This window comes from Silurus meridionalis, chromosome 9 (genome assembly GCF_014805685.1).
Source record: "Silurus meridionalis isolate SWU-2019-XX chromosome 9, ASM1480568v1, whole genome shotgun sequence".
Classification (NCBI taxonomy): Eukaryota; Metazoa; Chordata; class Actinopteri; order Siluriformes; family Siluridae; genus Silurus; species Silurus meridionalis.
The window spans coordinates 568,990-586,569 of NC_060892.1; the positions used below are offsets into that span (position 1 = coordinate 568,990).

At 40.6% G+C, this 17,580-nt stretch overlaps 2 protein-coding genes across 3 annotated transcripts in view; one reads left to right on the forward strand and one right to left on the reverse strand.

Annotated features, from left to right (window-relative positions):
• mef2b (myocyte enhancer factor 2b) overlaps positions 1-1,577 on the forward strand; it is a 13,186-nt gene extending 11,609 nt beyond the window's left edge. For both annotated transcript variants that reach the window (XM_046857790.1, XM_046857791.1), the window contains exon 9: positions 88-1,577. In XM_046857790.1, the coding sequence (XP_046713746.1) occupies positions 88-349 (262 nt within the window). In that variant the 3' untranslated portion in view covers positions 350-1,577. The remainder of the gene's footprint in view (positions 1-87) is intronic.
• A 2,049-nt stretch (positions 1,578-3,626) lies between these two features.
• Positions 3,627-16,767, reverse strand: tmem161a (transmembrane protein 161A). The gene is made up of 12 exons (XM_046858213.1): positions 16,619-16,767; positions 15,858-15,961; positions 15,704-15,790; positions 15,523-15,620; positions 15,122-15,278; positions 14,768-14,919; positions 14,624-14,684; positions 14,394-14,537; positions 14,153-14,266; positions 11,253-11,427; positions 10,775-10,871; positions 3,627-4,608 (listed from the first exon to the last, which is right to left on the reverse strand). Exons 1-12 carry the CDS (start codon positions 16,619-16,621, stop codon positions 4,316-4,318), a joined length of 1,485 nt encoding a protein of 494 aa, XP_046714169.1. The 5' UTR covers positions 16,622-16,767; the 3' UTR covers positions 3,627-4,315.
• Positions 16,768-17,580: the final 813 nt, after the last annotated feature.

The window sequence follows — 17,580 nt, forward strand, 5'->3', positions numbered from 1 at the left end:
AGAGAGTGAGGTTTCTCCTCAGAGAGAAGAGCAGAATGATGGATGTTTAACTCTGGATTTTTATGATCATGATATGTTTGTGTACAGAATGTCTGCAGGTGGAGGTTGTTCTTACTCTTCACAAGGCTCCTCTCCTTCCTCTCCACCTCGCTCCTCTCTCAACCTGAACATCAAATCAGAGCGTGCCTCTCCTGATCACACGCTCTCCCCAGCCACGCCGTCTTCCCATCATTCCCCAGGTCCTAATGGGATGAACCGGCCGCCTCCAGGGCAATACGTGAATGTGGACAGGGAGGAGAGCGGGTCGACTTTGAAGCACATGGAGGTCGGTGATGGCTGGCAGAGATAACGGCAAAAACACACACGGCCTTTTATTAGTTGGAATGTCAAACTGTGTAAGATCGGCTTTGATAAAACAGAAATGGTAACAGTGTTTTCAGTTTCTAATCAGGAAGAAAACTCGAACCTGATGGATCCTGGACGTGTTTTCATTCTAATCTGATCAATTGCTCCAATTATGGACCAGACTCTTTACTGGCTTGTGAGACATTACTGTAACGTGGGAAGAGTTGCTTCAAACCGGAGCCCTAAAATATCACAACATCTCACATTAAATGTTCTCCTCAACCAATTTGATCCACTTCTAACTGAATCATATGAACAGAAAATCATGGACTTTCTAAAGCCTCTTGCCAGGTCTAGCAAAACCTCTCAGGGACTCCAGTAATCATTTGTAATCATTTCAGTCTTCACTGCAGCTCAGGTACTGAAGCATGTTTTAAAAACATCATTTAGTTTTTTCCTCACTTGAGATTCTGTTTATTTTATTAACCTGCTGAGAAAATGTTCCTCCAATACACACCATCGTCTACACATCTTTCTTATCATTACCATATGATCATTATTCAGAAATATCTCTGAAATCTATTTTCATAAAGGCCTTTGAAAAAATCAGTGTACATTTTTAAATATTTTGCAAAAATTAACATCAATGGACTGAAATTTAATATATCTGGTTTATAATTGTGCATTGACCAAGACTTTTCTTTGTTACATTTTCTATAATCTAACTGTTTTGAAAAATTTGCATAACAATATAACTTTATAATATTTTCCTTTTATTTCTTATCTTTTATAAGGATTTATAGTAAACATGAAAGCCTATGAACCAGAGATTTCTATCATTGTTCAGGTTGTTTGCTGTATTGTCCACTAGAGGGCAGCACGGATCAGCCACTGAACACGTGGCTCGGTTTTTAGTTTTTGGCTCCTTCAGTGGATCGTTTTCATCCATTTTGTTAAAAAAAAAAAAAAAAAGTAGTAAAATCTTTATTTCTATGTTTGTTGTGATTCATTTCATTATTCACACAACAGCAGGAATCACGTGTTCGATCACCTTTAATAATGTTATAAAACTCTGAGGCCTCCGTTACCACACGCCTCTGTTTAAAACCACGACTCAACAGTTCCACACGTTTACTGTCTGAACTTTGACACTTCAGTTTTGTGATGGAGCTCTGATGGGAACCTTCTCAGTGAGGCGTAAACCTCAACCTCGTGCACTCGTCAAACCGCGGCGACGTGTTTCGATCGCTGACTTGCTTCTGTGGTTTCATGTCTTCACTGATTTTTCAACATTAAATCTATAAAAAAAAATCTACACACTTTTTTATCATTCAGACATTTTCTCCATCTCCAAGGAAACACACTCATAGTTTTGGTTGCATTTTTGCTCTTATTTTAGTTACAGGTAAAATTCTGAGCACAGAAAGAACGATAAAAAAGTCATTAATTAGCATTAAAGTGAATGGAATAAAGAAATAAAAATAATGTAAAGGATTTTCTAACTTTTTGATATTTCTTGAATAATCTACATTTACTTTTCTTTTTCGCATAATCTTCAGAAGATTCCATGAAACTGAGGAAACACAAATATTCCATCAGGGTTCATGTGAGGTTTTTTTCTATAATATAATTAATGATATATAATGAATAATAATTCCTGGAAAACACTTTCAAGCGTCAGATAATAAACCGATTTGCATATTAATGAAAGGACTGGATGATTTTGCTGGTGTGGTAAAGAAGTATATTTAAGAAAAAAAAGGTTTTCTGTAGAAATACATGTACAGGAATTGTGAAGGAAACTCAGACCATGTTTAAAATGTCTTTCATTAAAATCAAATATCAGACACAGGTGGAGTTCGGATCCCAGAAGTATTTACACCCTGATGTGGGAGATGAGATGCATGTATGGGAATTAGCTCCTAATACTCTAATCATGCTTGTGATTGTTCTAATTGTGTGTTAATAAGCATTCAGAGCAGATTAACTCTGCACCATGGCAGTCTAGACGTCTGTTTCGTCTACAGGACCGCAGGGTGTTTGTCTGAACAATGACATGATTTATGTGTTTGACATTCATAAACACTCAGACTGCAGTGGTGTTTATGAGATGGTCAGATGGTAGAGACTTTTATTTACTGGTTTTGTCTCTTTGGGAAACATTTAGACCTGCTGGAACACTTGGCAAAAGTATTGGGACGTCTGAAATGTCCAGCCGTATGCGGTTCTTCTGTAGAACAGCTTAAAGTCGGAAGTGCACAGCTGTAACGTAACATAAGTGTAAAAACAATCAGAACTCAATCTCCTGCTGGATTCTCTCATTTAAACTGTTGTAGAAAAATCCCCAAACACGAGCCACACCTTTCTGTTGGATGTCATTGCTATCCCATGTATTTAAAGTAAATGTGAAGAACCTCAGCTGAAATGTTCTTCACACCAACCATATCCAGGTTTCACATAAAAAACATCTAAAAACTGAAACATGTTTAAAACCTGTGACTTTCCCACATTTCAAACTGCACCATACCTTAAACTGTTTATTTATTAAACATTTATTTAAACCTTATTCTTAATGAGGAATCAATTAAAGAAATCATTTCAGTAGAAAATCCCAAAAGTCAGACAGGAAATTTCAGGATTTAAGAGATTATAAGAAGAGACATAAAAATTTTCAATTCAAAAGATTTTACCCCAAAATCATATTTTAATCTGCAACTCGTTTAAAAGCAAAATATTCCAATCATCCGACATCCACCTCAGCATCAAATCTGCATATCTCCATGTTCCATCAATAAGCATCCGAGCAGACTCCAGGCATCCACTGGGCCTGAACATGTTTCCCACATCAGGGTGTCTGTTGCAGAGTCGAGCGTGAGTGATTGGTGTGATGAAGTGGAAGGCGACAGATCTGATGTATGTGTATAATCACATTCATTACCAGCATCTGTGAGAAGGCCATGGCTGTTGCTATAGGGACCAAACTGAGGCCTATTGAGCAGACGGGCCATGCAGACGAGCCCTTGACCCCTAGGGAGAAGCCCAGACACGACCTCTGGAGCCCCTCGAGCTGCTGAACGAGAGCAGGGTGGAGATGCTGATGAGTTACAACGGTCCGAGTCGTGTTCATTTCCCTGCTTCTGAGAGCGTGGGAGAGTGAGCAGCGGGCAGACGTGTGGACTGGGAATTCTGGGAATTTACTAATACACACTTTAGGATATAAACAGTGCAATATCACAAAATTGTGACTTTGATGGGAAGAAAACATGCAAACAACGATAAACTGAGGCATTCTGGGTTTTAATCAAAGACAGCATGCGTTTCATTCTAAAAAACTGTTCACAGAAACGACTCACTAAATTAGTGTGTGATGATTCAGTGAGACGAGGAGAAATAAATAAATGAGAAATATTCAGGAAGAGAAAGAAAAGACTGAGCGGATTGTAATTTCAGTCTGATTCTGGAGCTTATCAGCAAAACTGGATAAAATACTGAACATGTAGCAGAACCATTAACACGTGAGCACTCAGACTGAGGGGATTATGGATTGTAGCAGGGTTTTAGTGCCTCTGTGTTTAACGCTACAGTATTAAAGTAAGCAGCTCGTATTAGTAGAATATTGTGAACTCAAATCCCTGAATTGAGTTACCAGGCACTTGGTATTACATCACAAACTTTAACTAGCTGTTGATCAACATTGCACGTTGATTGATTTAATTTGTAGAAGTTGCGTATTCAATCAAACGGCTTTCCTTCTGCACGATCCAACAACCGATTTAAGATTCATCCGTGTAACAAAACAAATACTTTATCATTCTCTTCATCTTAAACCAAACACATCACAGTCTCCAGTCAAGATCAAACCCTCCGAGGCATAAACACGCCCAGAGTGTGTCGGTGGAGCTCAGGTGTTCTCAGGAACATGTTTCACATGTTGCAGTACACACAGTTTGCACATAGAGGTCCACTCAGCTCAGCTCATGAGATACTGGTGGAAGTAGATCCCGAACAGGCTGCTGATCAGTTGACATGCCGCCACCCACCAAGTGAGGAAGGAGAAGATCCCTCTGAAGAAGACGGGGGTAAGAACAGAACGCAACGCAGAAAAAACCCCGGCCAGGTGGGCAACTGTGACTTGGATTTCCTCCTCCATGTCCTCGAGATCATCATCATCTTCTGACCTGGTTACAGGGGGAGGAGTGGTGGGAAGAACCGGTGCCAGGGTCACACCTGGAGTCTCGGTGCCCAGCCCCCATGAGTAATCACCTAGTGAGATGTAGCCAATCAGAGACAGAAAGACAAGATTCTCTCATTATTACTCATTCTTTCCAATAAAATAATTCCTAAAATATTTACTGATTATGGTGCTGATATTATAAAGAGCCTCGAGGAACACCACATGGTGACACACCTCCTAATGTTCACACCATTACAGTCTACAGTAAGAAGCACTTACAGTCTGACGCATGAAACTAGAAGAAAATAGACAAAAACTGTTTGGAAGTAAGTATCAGCATCATTGGAGCTTCTGGTGAGTTCAGTGCACTTTATGGCAGGGATTCTACAAGATGTTGGGAACATTCCTTGAGATTCTGATCATGTTCGCATGACCTCATCATGAAATTGTAGATGGTTTATCTGCACTTGCTAAATGCTGAAGACTCTACCATTTGGGTAGTTCATCAGAAATCAAGGTTTATCAGAGAAGGCTAGGTTTCTCCTATCTTCAGTTGTCCAGAGTTGGTGATCCTGCTCCTACTGAAGCCTCAGCTTTCTGTTCTTGGCTGACAGAAGCAGAACCTGATACTGAGGTCAGCTGTCGTTGCTCATCCCCCACTAGATTCCACGTGCTGAACATTCTGAGATGCTTTTCTGCCAACCACAATTGTACAGAGTAGCTCTCTAAGTTAGCGTAAGTTAGCGTAAGTTAGCGTCGCCCCGGTCTGAGCTGTTCACTGGATATATGGTGCTAATGTAAGTAGCTAATAAGAACATAAAATTCATCCATTCTCAGACTCATTACTGCATTCGTTTGTTATTAACTAGGTAGCTTTAATAACTATACTTCAGTAGCTACTGGAGGTGCAATGGATCACAGTTGAACTGAAAGGATCACGACCCACGATTCAGCACGCACATGACCCGCGGATTAACTGCGTTTTTTTACTGGATTAATCTTTTTTTTTTTGTGATCGTAGACAGGATTTTCTGCAGGTTTCACCAAGTCACACAATTTGTGACTTTTTAAGACCTTTATGAATGAAATTTAACACCTGTATCACAACATCAAAAACACGCACACAACCGTGCCTTAACCGAGCACTAAACACGTTTCTTCATGCTGATTATCGCTAAACGTGCACTTCCCTATAGCTGAAAAATGTCTCATTTGTAGTCGTTAAATTTGTACCAGCGAAAGAAAAAAACACCACTAGATTGTAGACTTTTCTAGACCCTGTGGAGACCCTGTGCAGAGTGAAAGACTGATCATTTTAAAAGTAATGAAGTTAATTTGTGTTTATTAAGTGTTCACACGAACAGGACGTGTTAATCAGTCAACATGGGAGCATTTCCTGCTCTAACTGTTCTTGTAATAAATGAAAAGCAAATTAGATTCGTCTCCTCCCCTTTTTTTTGCTGATCCAAAAAATGATCCAATCTGTGACTCAGAAACCATAATGTGATCCAAACCGTGAGATTTGTGGTCTGTTGCATCACTAGAAGCTACTTCACTTTAAATGGTCTGATCTGACCAGCTAATGTAAATCATAGTCATGTGACATCCCTGATCAGTCCAATTCAGTCATATCTGCAAGTCTAATACAGATATATAGTAGAGAGGTTAGGTCTGGTGTAAAGCAGTTGCTGGGTAAACTATGCTCATTTGTGTGCTAGCAGTAGGGATTTCTTCAGGATTGCAGCATTTTCAAAAGACCTTAAAAGCACTTCAGGGGCAACTTGCAGTGGAAATAAACCCACCTCGTACCCATGATATTGACAAAACAGAGCTTTCTGTTTAAACTTTCCTGTTCCTCACATGCTGCACACTTGTGCAACAGATTCCGTCTTATTTACTGCTGTAGGATATTTTTTAATCTGTATTTTATTGGACAGATTCATTATTTACAGACACACCCCTAAATAAATATGAGTTTTGCACGTCTAATCACACTGATGAGGCGATACTTCACTCTAACTGCTGTTTGTGCTTCAAAGTGACACTTATTTGATATGAATTACTGTGTAATATAAAATATATAGTATAGTAAAATATAATAATATAGTATAGTATAATATAATAGTATAGTAAAAACTCTCTTTCGGCTTCTCCCATTAGGGGGCGCCACAGCGGATCATCCGCATGTTTGATTTGGTGCATGTTTTTATGCTGGATGCCCTTCCTAACGCAACCCTCCCCATTTATCCGGGCTTGGGACCGGCACTAAGTGGCTGGGGTTGGTACCCTGACCGGGGATCGAACCCGGGCTGCAGTGGTGAGAGCGCCGCATTATAACCACATAGTATAGTATAATATACAGTGAGGAAAATAAGTATTTGAACACCCTGCTATTTTGCAAGTTCTCCCACTTAGAAATCATGGAGGGGTCTGAAATTGTCATCGTAGGTGCATGTCCACTGTGAGAGACATAATCTAAAAAAAAAAAAAATCCAGAAATTTTTAAACTATTTATTTGTATGATACAGCTGCAAATAAGTATTTGAACACCTGAGAAAGTCAATGTTAATATTTGGTACAGTAGCTTTTGTTTGCAATTACAGAGGTCAAACGTTTCCTGTAGTTTTTCACCAGGTTTGCACACACTGCAGGAGGGATTTTGGCCCACCTCCACACAGATCTTCTCTAGATCAGTCAGGTTTCTGGCCTGTCGCTGAGAAACACGGAGTTTGAGCTCCTCCAAAGATTCTCTATTGGGTTTAGGTCTGAGACTGGCTAGGCCACGCCAGAACCTTGATATGCTTCTTACAGAGCCACTCCTTGGTTATCCTGGCTGTGTGCTTCGGGTCATTGTCATGTTGGAAGACCCAGCCTCGACCCATCTTCAATGCTCTAACTGAGGGAAGGAGGTTGTTCCCCAAAATCTCGCAATACATGGCCCCGGTCATCCTCTCCTTAATACAGTGCAGTCGCCCTGTCCCATGTGCAGAAAAACACCCCCAAAGCATGATGCTACCACCCCCATGCTTCACAGTAGGGATGGTGTTCTTGGATGGTACTCATCATTCTTCTTCCTCCAAACACGTTTAGTGGAATTATGACCCAAAAGTTCTATTTTGGTCTCATCTGACCACATGACTTTCTCCCATGACTCCTCTGGATCATTCAAATGGTCATTGGCAAACTTAAGACGTGCCTGGACATGTGCTGGTTTAAGCAGGGGAACCTTCCGTGCCATGCATGATTTCAAACCATGACGTCTTAGTGTATTACCAACAGTAACCTTGGAAATGGTGGTCCCAGCTCTTTTCAGGTCATTGACCAGCTCCTCCCGTGTAGTTCTGGGCTGATTTCTCACCATCCACGAGGTGAGATCTTGCATGGAGCCCCAGTCTGAGGGAGATTGACAGTCATGTTTAGCTTCTTCCATTTTCTAATGATTGCTCCAACAGTGGACCTTTTTCACCAAGCTGCTTGGCAATTTCCCCGTAGCCCTTTCCAGCCTTGTGGAGGTGTACAATTTTGTCTCTAGTGTCTTTGGACAGCTCTTTGGTCTTGGCCATGTTAGCAGTTGGATTCTTACTGATTGTATGGGGTGGACAGGTGTCTTTATGCAGCTAACGACCTCAAACAGGTGCATCTAATTTAGGATAATAAATGTAGTGGAGGTGGACATTTTAAAGGCAGACTAACAGGTCTTTGAGGGTCAGAATTCTAGCTGATAGACAGGTGTTCAAATACTTATTTGCAGCTGTATCATACAAATAAATAGTTTAAAAATCATATATTGTAATTTCTGGATTTTTTTTAGATTATGTCTCTCACAGTGGACATGCACCTACGATGACAATTTCAGACCCCTCCATGATTTCTAAGTGGGAGAACTTGCAAAATAGCAGCATGTTCAAATACTTATTTTCCTCACTGTATATATATAATTGCCAACTTCTGCATATAAGTATTTGAACACCTGAGAAAGTCAATGTTAATATTTGGTACAGTAGCCTTTGTTTGCAATTACAGAGGTCAAACGTTTCCTGTAGTTTTTCACCAGGTTTGCACACACTGCAGGAGGGATTTTGGCCCACCTCCACACAGATCTTCTCTAGATCAGTCAGGTTTCTGGCCTGTCGCTGAGAAACACGGAGTTTGAGCTCCTCCAAAGATTCTCTATTGGGTTTAGGTCTGAGACTGGCTAGGCCACGCCAGAACCTTGATATGCTTCTTACAGAGCCACCCTTGGTTATCCTGGCTGTGTGCTTCGGGTCATTGTCATGTTGGAAGACCCAGCCTCGACCCATCTTCAATGCTCTAACTGAGGGAAGGAGGTTGTTCCCCAAAATCTCGCAATACATGGCCCCGGTCATCCTCTCCTTAATACAGTGCAGTCGCCTGTCCCATGTGCAGAAAAACACCCCCAAAGATGATGCTACCACCCCATGCTTCACAGTAGGGATGGTGTTCTTGGATGGTACTCATCATTCTTCTTCCTCCAAACACGTTTAGTGGAATTATGACCCAAAAGTTCTATTTTGGTCTCATCTGACCACATGACTTTCTCCCATGACCTCTGGATCATCCAAATGGTCATTGGCAAACTTAAGACGTGCCTGGACATGTGCTGGTTTAAGCAGGGGAACCTTCCGTGCCATGCATGATTTCAAACCATGACGCCTTAGTGTATTACCAACAGTAACCTTGGAAACGGTGGTCCCAGCTCTTTTCAGGTCATTGACCAGCTCCTCCTGTAGTTCTGGGCTGATTTCTCACCATCCACGAGGTGAGATCTTGCATGGAGCCCCAGTCTGAGGGAGATTGACAGTCATGTTTAGCTTCTTCCATTTTCTAATGATTGCTCCAACAGTGGACCTTTTTCACCAAGCTGCTTGGCAATTTCCCGTAGCCCTTTCCAGCCTTGTGGAGGTGTACAATTTTGTCTCTAGTGTCTTTGGACAGCTCTTTGGTCTTGGCCATGTTAGCAGTTGGATTCTTACTGATTGTATGGGGTGGACAGGTGTCTTTATGCAGCTAACGACCTCAAACAGGTGCATCTAATTTAGGATAATAAATGTAGTGGAGGTGGACATTTTAAAGGCAGACTAACAGGTCTTTGAGGGTCAGAATTCTAGCTGATAGACAGGTGTTCAAATACTTATTTGCAGCTGTATCATACAAATAAATAGTTTAAAAATCATATATTGTAATTTCTGGATTTTTTTTTTAGATTATGTCTCTCACAGTGGACATGCACCTACGATGACAATTTCAGACCCTCCATGATTTCTAAGTGGGAGAACTTGCAAAATAGCAGCATGTTCAAATACTTATTTTCCTCACTGTATATATATAATTGCCAACTTCTGCATATCATTTACTTTTGCACAAATTACAACACTTTACTTCATCTTGCCTTTTTTGCACCTTTTCGGTCACTTTCATGACCCTTCTGTGTTTATCCTTCCATATGCACATGATACAGTATTATATTATTATATATTATTATTTACAGGAGTGTAACAGAACTGAAACTTTTCAGAACAGGGTGTACAGTTTGGTACACACGCACTGAATTAACATTTTAATAAAAAAATTTACATTTAAATTTATTTAAACAATTTAATTGATTACTCAATTAATCAATAAAAAAAACTGTATTGCATTTAATTGATTTAATGATTATAAAATATAATTTTATATATAATTTAACCAAACAGAAATTTTATTTAAAACTGTTTTAAAACTGAAGATGAAACTGTGATGATCACAAATATTAATAACAACAAACTGCGTTGAAAAAATGACAAGCAATCTAATGTTTTGCATTTCCTCCTTTAACCGTAACGAAACCCGAGGTTCGTACGGAACCGTGAATCTCGTGTACCGTTACAGCACTAAGTGTAATATATATCTCACTCCTATTATACGTTTATTGTATATTTATATTTGATTTATTCATTTCTACATGTTGCTGTTTGAACTTGTGGTGAGATGTGAACTGCAGTTCATTGTTCCTGTTCTGGTCACTGCACAATGATAAAGATGAATGTGATCTAATAAAAACACTGGTGGTTTCAGTGTGAAGCTCTGTGGTGAAAAGAACCAATGATTAATTATAAAGTAGACATCGTACTAATGACACTATTCTGAGATCAAATCTGTACACTTTTCTCTCTAAATACATTAAACTGTTCAATATGACAGAAATGATCCTACAGTGATGAGGAACTGAAGGAGAGAAAATGAGTGAAGTTCTACCTAAAGCCTTGAGGGCCAGGGTTGAGAAGAGCACAATCAGCACTGGTACGAGGTACTGCAGCGTTACTACAGTCAGGTAGCAGTACACACGAGTCACCTGCGGAAACAGAAGGACAAATTCATGAGCGATGATTTGAAGCACTTTGTCTTGATGAGCCGTTTTAAAAGATACATCAGTAAACAATCTACTTAGAAAAGAAAGATTTAACCTGCACAACCTCTGGTATAACGCAGGAAGGGTCTAGATTATTATCTTTATTCATCTTCAACACAAAAAATATATATCAAGCAGAATCCTCAGACATTCAGTTTCTCCAGTAACGAGACGACCTTCTGGCATCCTGTGTATCTTCTGTTCAAAACCAGAAGACGAGTAATTCTGAACTGAACAGGAGTTCTTCTTGCCTGCCAGTGAAACCAGCGGATCTACTGACCAACACACACACAGTAAATGTTTAGAATGAGTTTTTCTTCATGCCTTCCTCTGGATGTCAACTGCAGCAATGCGACCCGCCTCCTTCTTCATCTGCTCTACCCATTTGGGGGCGAGGTTCAGGTAAGCCTGCAGGTGCTGGCGGGTGAGCAGCAGCCTTAGCACACACAAACCAACAATCATCCAGAGACGTACAGAGTCAAAGGCTGAGCTTGAAAGCCTGAAACACACACACACACACACACACACACACACACACACACACACACACACACACACAGAGGGATTAAAGCACTGAGGTGGGTGTAATACTGAATCAAAACCAGTTACGCAACAGCGCCTGGATGTAAGAAAGCATGATCTGGGTACAGTGTGGGTGGATCAGATCTGTGTGGTGCAGTAAAAACACTAGTTTATCTGAAACAAAGCACCAAGTCAACTTTGTAGAACTTCCACTAACCAACCTGATTCCTATTATACATTAACCCTAATGGTGTTTATGATTCATTGCTGAATGGGTCACGTCCAGATACAGTGGACAAGACTGCAGCCTCCAGACCAGGAAGTAATCAAAACTGTATATTTGGGGTGTAACGGTTCACGTATTCATACACAAGCGTTCCGGTACAGGGCTTTCAGTTCAGTGCACACGGGTATCAAATGCGATCCTTTTTACGTGTGGAACACAGTTATAATCTGAGTTCCCTTAAGAACGTATTTAATGGCTGATTGTGAATTTGTTTCGTCTCTTTTTTAAATTTTTATTATTAACCATGAAAACATACACATCAATGCCAGGGGTATAAAGAAACTAGAGTTAGTGCAGTGTCACTGTGGCTGCTCTCTCGCTACTGGAAATACCATCTGTAGCACACTGCAGAAATCACTGCCACTTAGCCAAATCAATTCTTTAGCATTCTTTAGCACACACACACACACACACACACACACACACACACACACACACACACACACACACACACACACACGTCTGTATTAACTAAATACCTTCAAACAAATTTAAACTGTTTCATTAATTTTTTTTTATTATTTAATCTTTTTCAATTTGTGCCAATTTAACCAATTATTTAATCAATATAATAAAGTGTATTGGATTAATTTGATTTATTCTCATTTATTCTTATATATTTCCTTTTTTACAAAATATTATAAAATATAATTTTATGCATTATTTCACCAATCAGGCATTTTATTTAAAATTGTTTGAAATGTTTAAACTGTTCAATATTCACAAATGTTAATAATAATAATAATAATAATAATAATAATAATAATAATAATAATAAACTGTGTTAATAAAAAATATGTTTTGCATTTCTTCCTAATAATAACTGTAAAGAAATGGAACCGGAGTGTAAATGTGTCGTTACACCCCAATATATTCTGAATTCATTTTATCTGTTAATTACTACAGAAACCCTGCATCTTTACATGTAAACTAAATTAAATTAAATTAACAGAATTCTCCCAGCAGCATTAAGTGTAGTGCAGTGTTTAACACGGCTGTGTCTTCAATCAGAAATATGAACAATCAGATATTTTAGATATAATGGCTTTTATCTGTGAAAAGAGTTCATGCAATAATGAAGTGTGGAAATAAAATACTAACCAGGGTGTTTAGGTGTTTAAGTCGGTCTACTGGTTTTTCCAGTAATCTAACCAGCACATCATTTTAACCCCAAACATACACAAACACACACACACACACACACACACACACACACACACACACTTACAATGTAACTGAAGTCTTTCCCATAGGTGCGTTTCCCAGGAAGTCCCGAGCGAGAGGTTTGATCCACAGCACCAGTATCACCAATGGGGACAAAAAACTGATGTGCAAAAGGATTCTGTGGAAATAAAACCATCCAATTTACCATCATTTAATATCTTTTATACCTATAAACTGTAACATTTTCTAAAGCATGATTTGATGGAATGGTTCCTGGAGACCACAGGTCACGCTGTTGTTCTCACTGAATGTGCGGTCGGGTAGAATTCATCTGTACAGCGTCCAGGTGTGTTTGGGCCAGGCGAAGTCCAGGGAAAGCAAGCAGAGCTCCAAAGAAGGCACAAATAAAAGCCAAGCCCAATTTCACTCCCAGTTTGGTGAAAGGAACGCTGAAAAATATTCCAAATTCAGTTAAAGTGCATACTGCTTTAGTATTGCTTTACACAGCGAGGAGAACGTGGTATGAAGAACTTACGACCACTCAAATCCCTGCTGTTTGGCGAAAACTTCAAAGTTATCAAAGACACTGGTGAATCCTGTAAAGTCAGAAACAGATTTTTAAGGCTGACGGCAGAGGGAAAGCCCGTGTGATTCAGATTAAATAAACGTGAAACCGTACCAGACTCAAGGCCAAACTCCAGATAGTCCTCCCTCACCACCAGGACCAACATGGCCACCAGCAGAGACAGGAAGCCGAAGGCCAAACACACAGAGCGTTCTCCACCCTCGTCTGAGCGGAAATAGTGACTCATAAGGAAATGCAGAGTTCTCCTGGAAACCTGAGTGAAGGATTATAAAAGGACACAGGAACGAGAACATGGAGCCAAAAAACTGAAGATATTGATGAAGTCTTGATCTTTATCTGATGAATTGTGCTGGATGCTTCATCTCAACCAATACTGCTGCACTGGGTGACTTTAAATGAAGCATTTTCTTCGTGGCACGGCTGGTGGGAAATGGTTTAAGGATACAGGCAGAAGAACACCATCAGAACACACCAAATAGCTCCAATGTTGATCTCCTTACTGGCATCCACCATGAAGTAGTAACCCTCAGTGAACAGATAGATGCCCATCGCATAGACCGCAAAGTCGATCAGCCACTGGTACTCCACAAAGAACCGCAGAACTACACACACACACACACACACACACACACACACACACACACACACACACCTACACACACTTACAATGTAACTGAAGTCTTTCCCATAGGTGCGTTTCCCAGGAAGTCCCGAGCGAGAGGTTTGATCCACAGCACCAGTATCACCAATGGGGACAAAAAACTGATGTGCAAAAGGATTCTGTGGAAATAAAACCATCCAATTTACCATCATTTAATATCTTTTATACCTATAAACTGTAACATTTTCTAAAGCATGATTTGATGGAATGGTTCCTGGAGACCACAGGTCACGCTGTTGTTCTCACTGAATGTGCGGTCGGGTAGAATTCATCTGTACAGCGTCCAGGTGTGTTTGGGCCAGGCGAAGTCCAGGGAAAGCAAGCAGAGCTCCAAAGAAGGCACAAATAAAAGCCAAGCCCAATTTCACTCCCAGTTTGGTGAAAGGAACGCTGAAAAATATTCCAAATTCAGTTAAAGTGCATACTGCTTTAGTATTGCTTTACAGAGCGAGGAGAACGTGGTATGAAGAACTTACGACCACTCAAATCCCTGCTGTTTGGCAAAAACTTCAAAGTTATCAAAGACACTGGTGAATCCTGTAAAGTCAGAAACAGATTTTTAAGGCTGACGGCGGAGGGAAAGCCCGTGTGATTCAGATTAAATAAACGTGAAACCGTACCAGACTCAAGGCCAAACTCCAGATAGTCCTCCCTCACCACCAGGACCAACATGGCCACCAGCAGAGACAGGAAGCCAAAGGCCAAACACACAGAGCGTTCTCCACCCTCGTCTGAGCGGAAATAGTGACTCATAAGGAAATGCAGAGTTCTCCTGGAAACCTGAGTGAAGGATTATAAAAGGACACAGGAACGAGAACATGGAGCCAAAAAACTGAAGATATTAATGAAGTCTTGATCTTTATCTGATGAATTGTGCTGGATGCTTCATCTCAACCAATACTGCTGCACTGGGTGACTTTAAATGAAGCATTTTCTTCTCGTGGCACGGCTGGTGGGAAATGGTTTAAGGATACAGGCAGAAGAACACCATCAGAACACACCAAATAGCTCCAATGTTGATCTCCTTACTGGCATCCACCATGAAGTAGTAACCCTCAGTGAACAGATAGATGCCCATCGCATAGACCGCAAAGTCGATCAGCCACTGGTACTCCACAAAGAACCGCAGAACTACACACACACACACACACACACACACACACACACACACACACACACACACACACACACACAGAGAAGTTACAGGTTTGTGGTGAATATAAATGTTCTAGTTGGAGATCTCTCTCTGGTTACAGTATGGACTGTTATGGCTTTTTCAGAAGAAAAGTGTTCAGATGGAGAACTTTGTGATTTGTGACTTATTGTGATTTGGAAACAGAATATTTATATAGATATTGATCTCCTCCAGCCTTACCCAGAGCGTCTATAACGTTCACAGGGGTGCTCTCCAGGTGTAAATCAATGTCCTTCGGAACGGTGAGCGGCTTGGGCTCCCCGTGGCCATTCTGCCTCCTGGAAAACAGTCCCGGGGTTAAGAGAGGGCAAGACTGAAAGACAGAAAATCAGCTACCACACAAACACAAACCAGTTCACACCTGTCTCTCCTGCTGGTCTTACTGGGCACCTGTTTTCCTGCCAGTGCACAAAGTTCTCCCTCTGAAGGATGCTTGAACCTGAAAAGACTGAAAGCAGCGAGCGTTAATGCTGAGGATGCGGAACGTGAATCGTCCGTGAAGCTGAGACACTCACCTGCCGTTGCACAGAAGCCAGCGTGCGAAGGAGAAATGCGGGGCCATTTTCTGCATGATGCTGACCGCCAGCAGGCTGACCACCAGCTGAACTCCCATAAGAGCCTGTCAGAGAAGAAACAAATCCCAAACACTAATTATACTGCTGGTGGAACAGGAGAAACATAAACAACATGCTGATTTGACTTTACACACGTGTTCATTAGGTCTGGATAAAAATATCATAGAAAAGCTATCATTTATATTTACATTATTATATTTTGTATCTTTTTAATGTGATGAGAATCTGAGACATTTTCTAAAAGCATGTGGGAACAAAACTATCAGATGACAACAGATGAGGAAAAACGTCCCAAATTACTCCACATATTAAACGTAGTGCACTAAGTAGTGTGCATCAGCCATTAATTCACCAGCCTACGAAGTGCACTAATGTAGGGAGTGAGACATATTTAGCATTAGCACCTGTGGCTCAGATCTAGCTAGTCTACATGCTTATTTCGGGAACCTACACTGCTGCTGCGGTTAATCCCGAAAATAAAACAGAAGATTTAATTCCATGGAATGAACATTAATGTCGGTAATAATAGTGCTTTTTTTTTAATTAAACGAGATAACTAACTAGATAGATAGCTAGTAGCTACATTTCTCCTTGCTAGCATAGGATCTGTGCAGCTAACACAGGCTGAAGTATATATAAAGTGTAAAAGGAGATAAATCGCGTCAGAAAAAATATATTTTTATTAATATAAATTCACTCACCATGTTGTATGAGAAGTTTAGACCGGAGTGCGTGTTTACTCTGCTCCCACATGAGCGCCGCAAACATCTGAATGAGTTTTCAATGACATTTGTGACCTATTCCACACAGCGCTCCTGGGCGGGACTTACACGAGATATGGAATCCTATTGGTCAGAACTTATCCTGAGCTGAGTGTCGATTGGTCCAAATATACACATCATCGATTTGATTGGCTCACGTTGCCGAGGGACGAAAACGCTGGTGGTGGACAAAAATAGACACACACACACACACACACACACACACACAGCTGTTCCCATTTTTTATTTCATTTATTATTATATGGTTGTATTATTTTTATTATTATTATTATTATTATTATTATTATTATTATTATTATTATTATTCCTTGGTCTTCCTCTTTTCCTCCTTCCTGGTGTCTCCATCCTCAGCATTCTCCTACTGATATACCCCATGTCCCTCCTCTGCACATGTCCAAACCATCTCAATCACACCTCCTCACCTTGTCTCCAAAATGTTCTACATGCGCCGTCCCTCTAATAAACTCATTTCTAATCCTGTCCATCGTCGTCACTCCCAATGAACATCTCAACTTCATCTCTCATCTTCAGCTCTGCTACCTCCAGCTCCACCTCCTGTCTTTTACTCAATGCCACTGTCTCTAATCCATACATCATCTCAGGTCTCACCACAGTCCTATAAACTTTCCTTTCACTCTCACAGATACTCTTCTATCACAAATCACTCCTGCTATCACTCTTCTCCACCCACTCCACCCTGCCTGCACTCTTTTCTTCACTTCTCTAACACACTCTCCATTACTTTACACTGTTGACCCCAGGTACCTGAACTCCTCCACCTTCTCCACCTCTTCTCCCTGCAACCGCACCACTCCACTGCCCTCCCTCTCATTCACACACATGTACTCTGTCTTACTCCTACTGACTTTCATTCCCCTTTT

Excerpts from the sequence above, each read along its gene's own strand:
- tmem161a (XM_046858213.1), bottom strand. Across the intron at positions 15,791-15,857 it reads TGGCTTCTGTGCAACGGCAG|TCTTTTCAGGTTCAAGCATC; the intron begins GTGAGTGTCTCA and ends CGCTGCTTTCAG. Across the intron at positions 14,538-14,623 it reads CAGCAGGGATTTGAGTGGTC|CGTTCCTTTCACCAAACTGG; the intron begins GTAAGTTCTTCA and ends AATATTTTTCAG.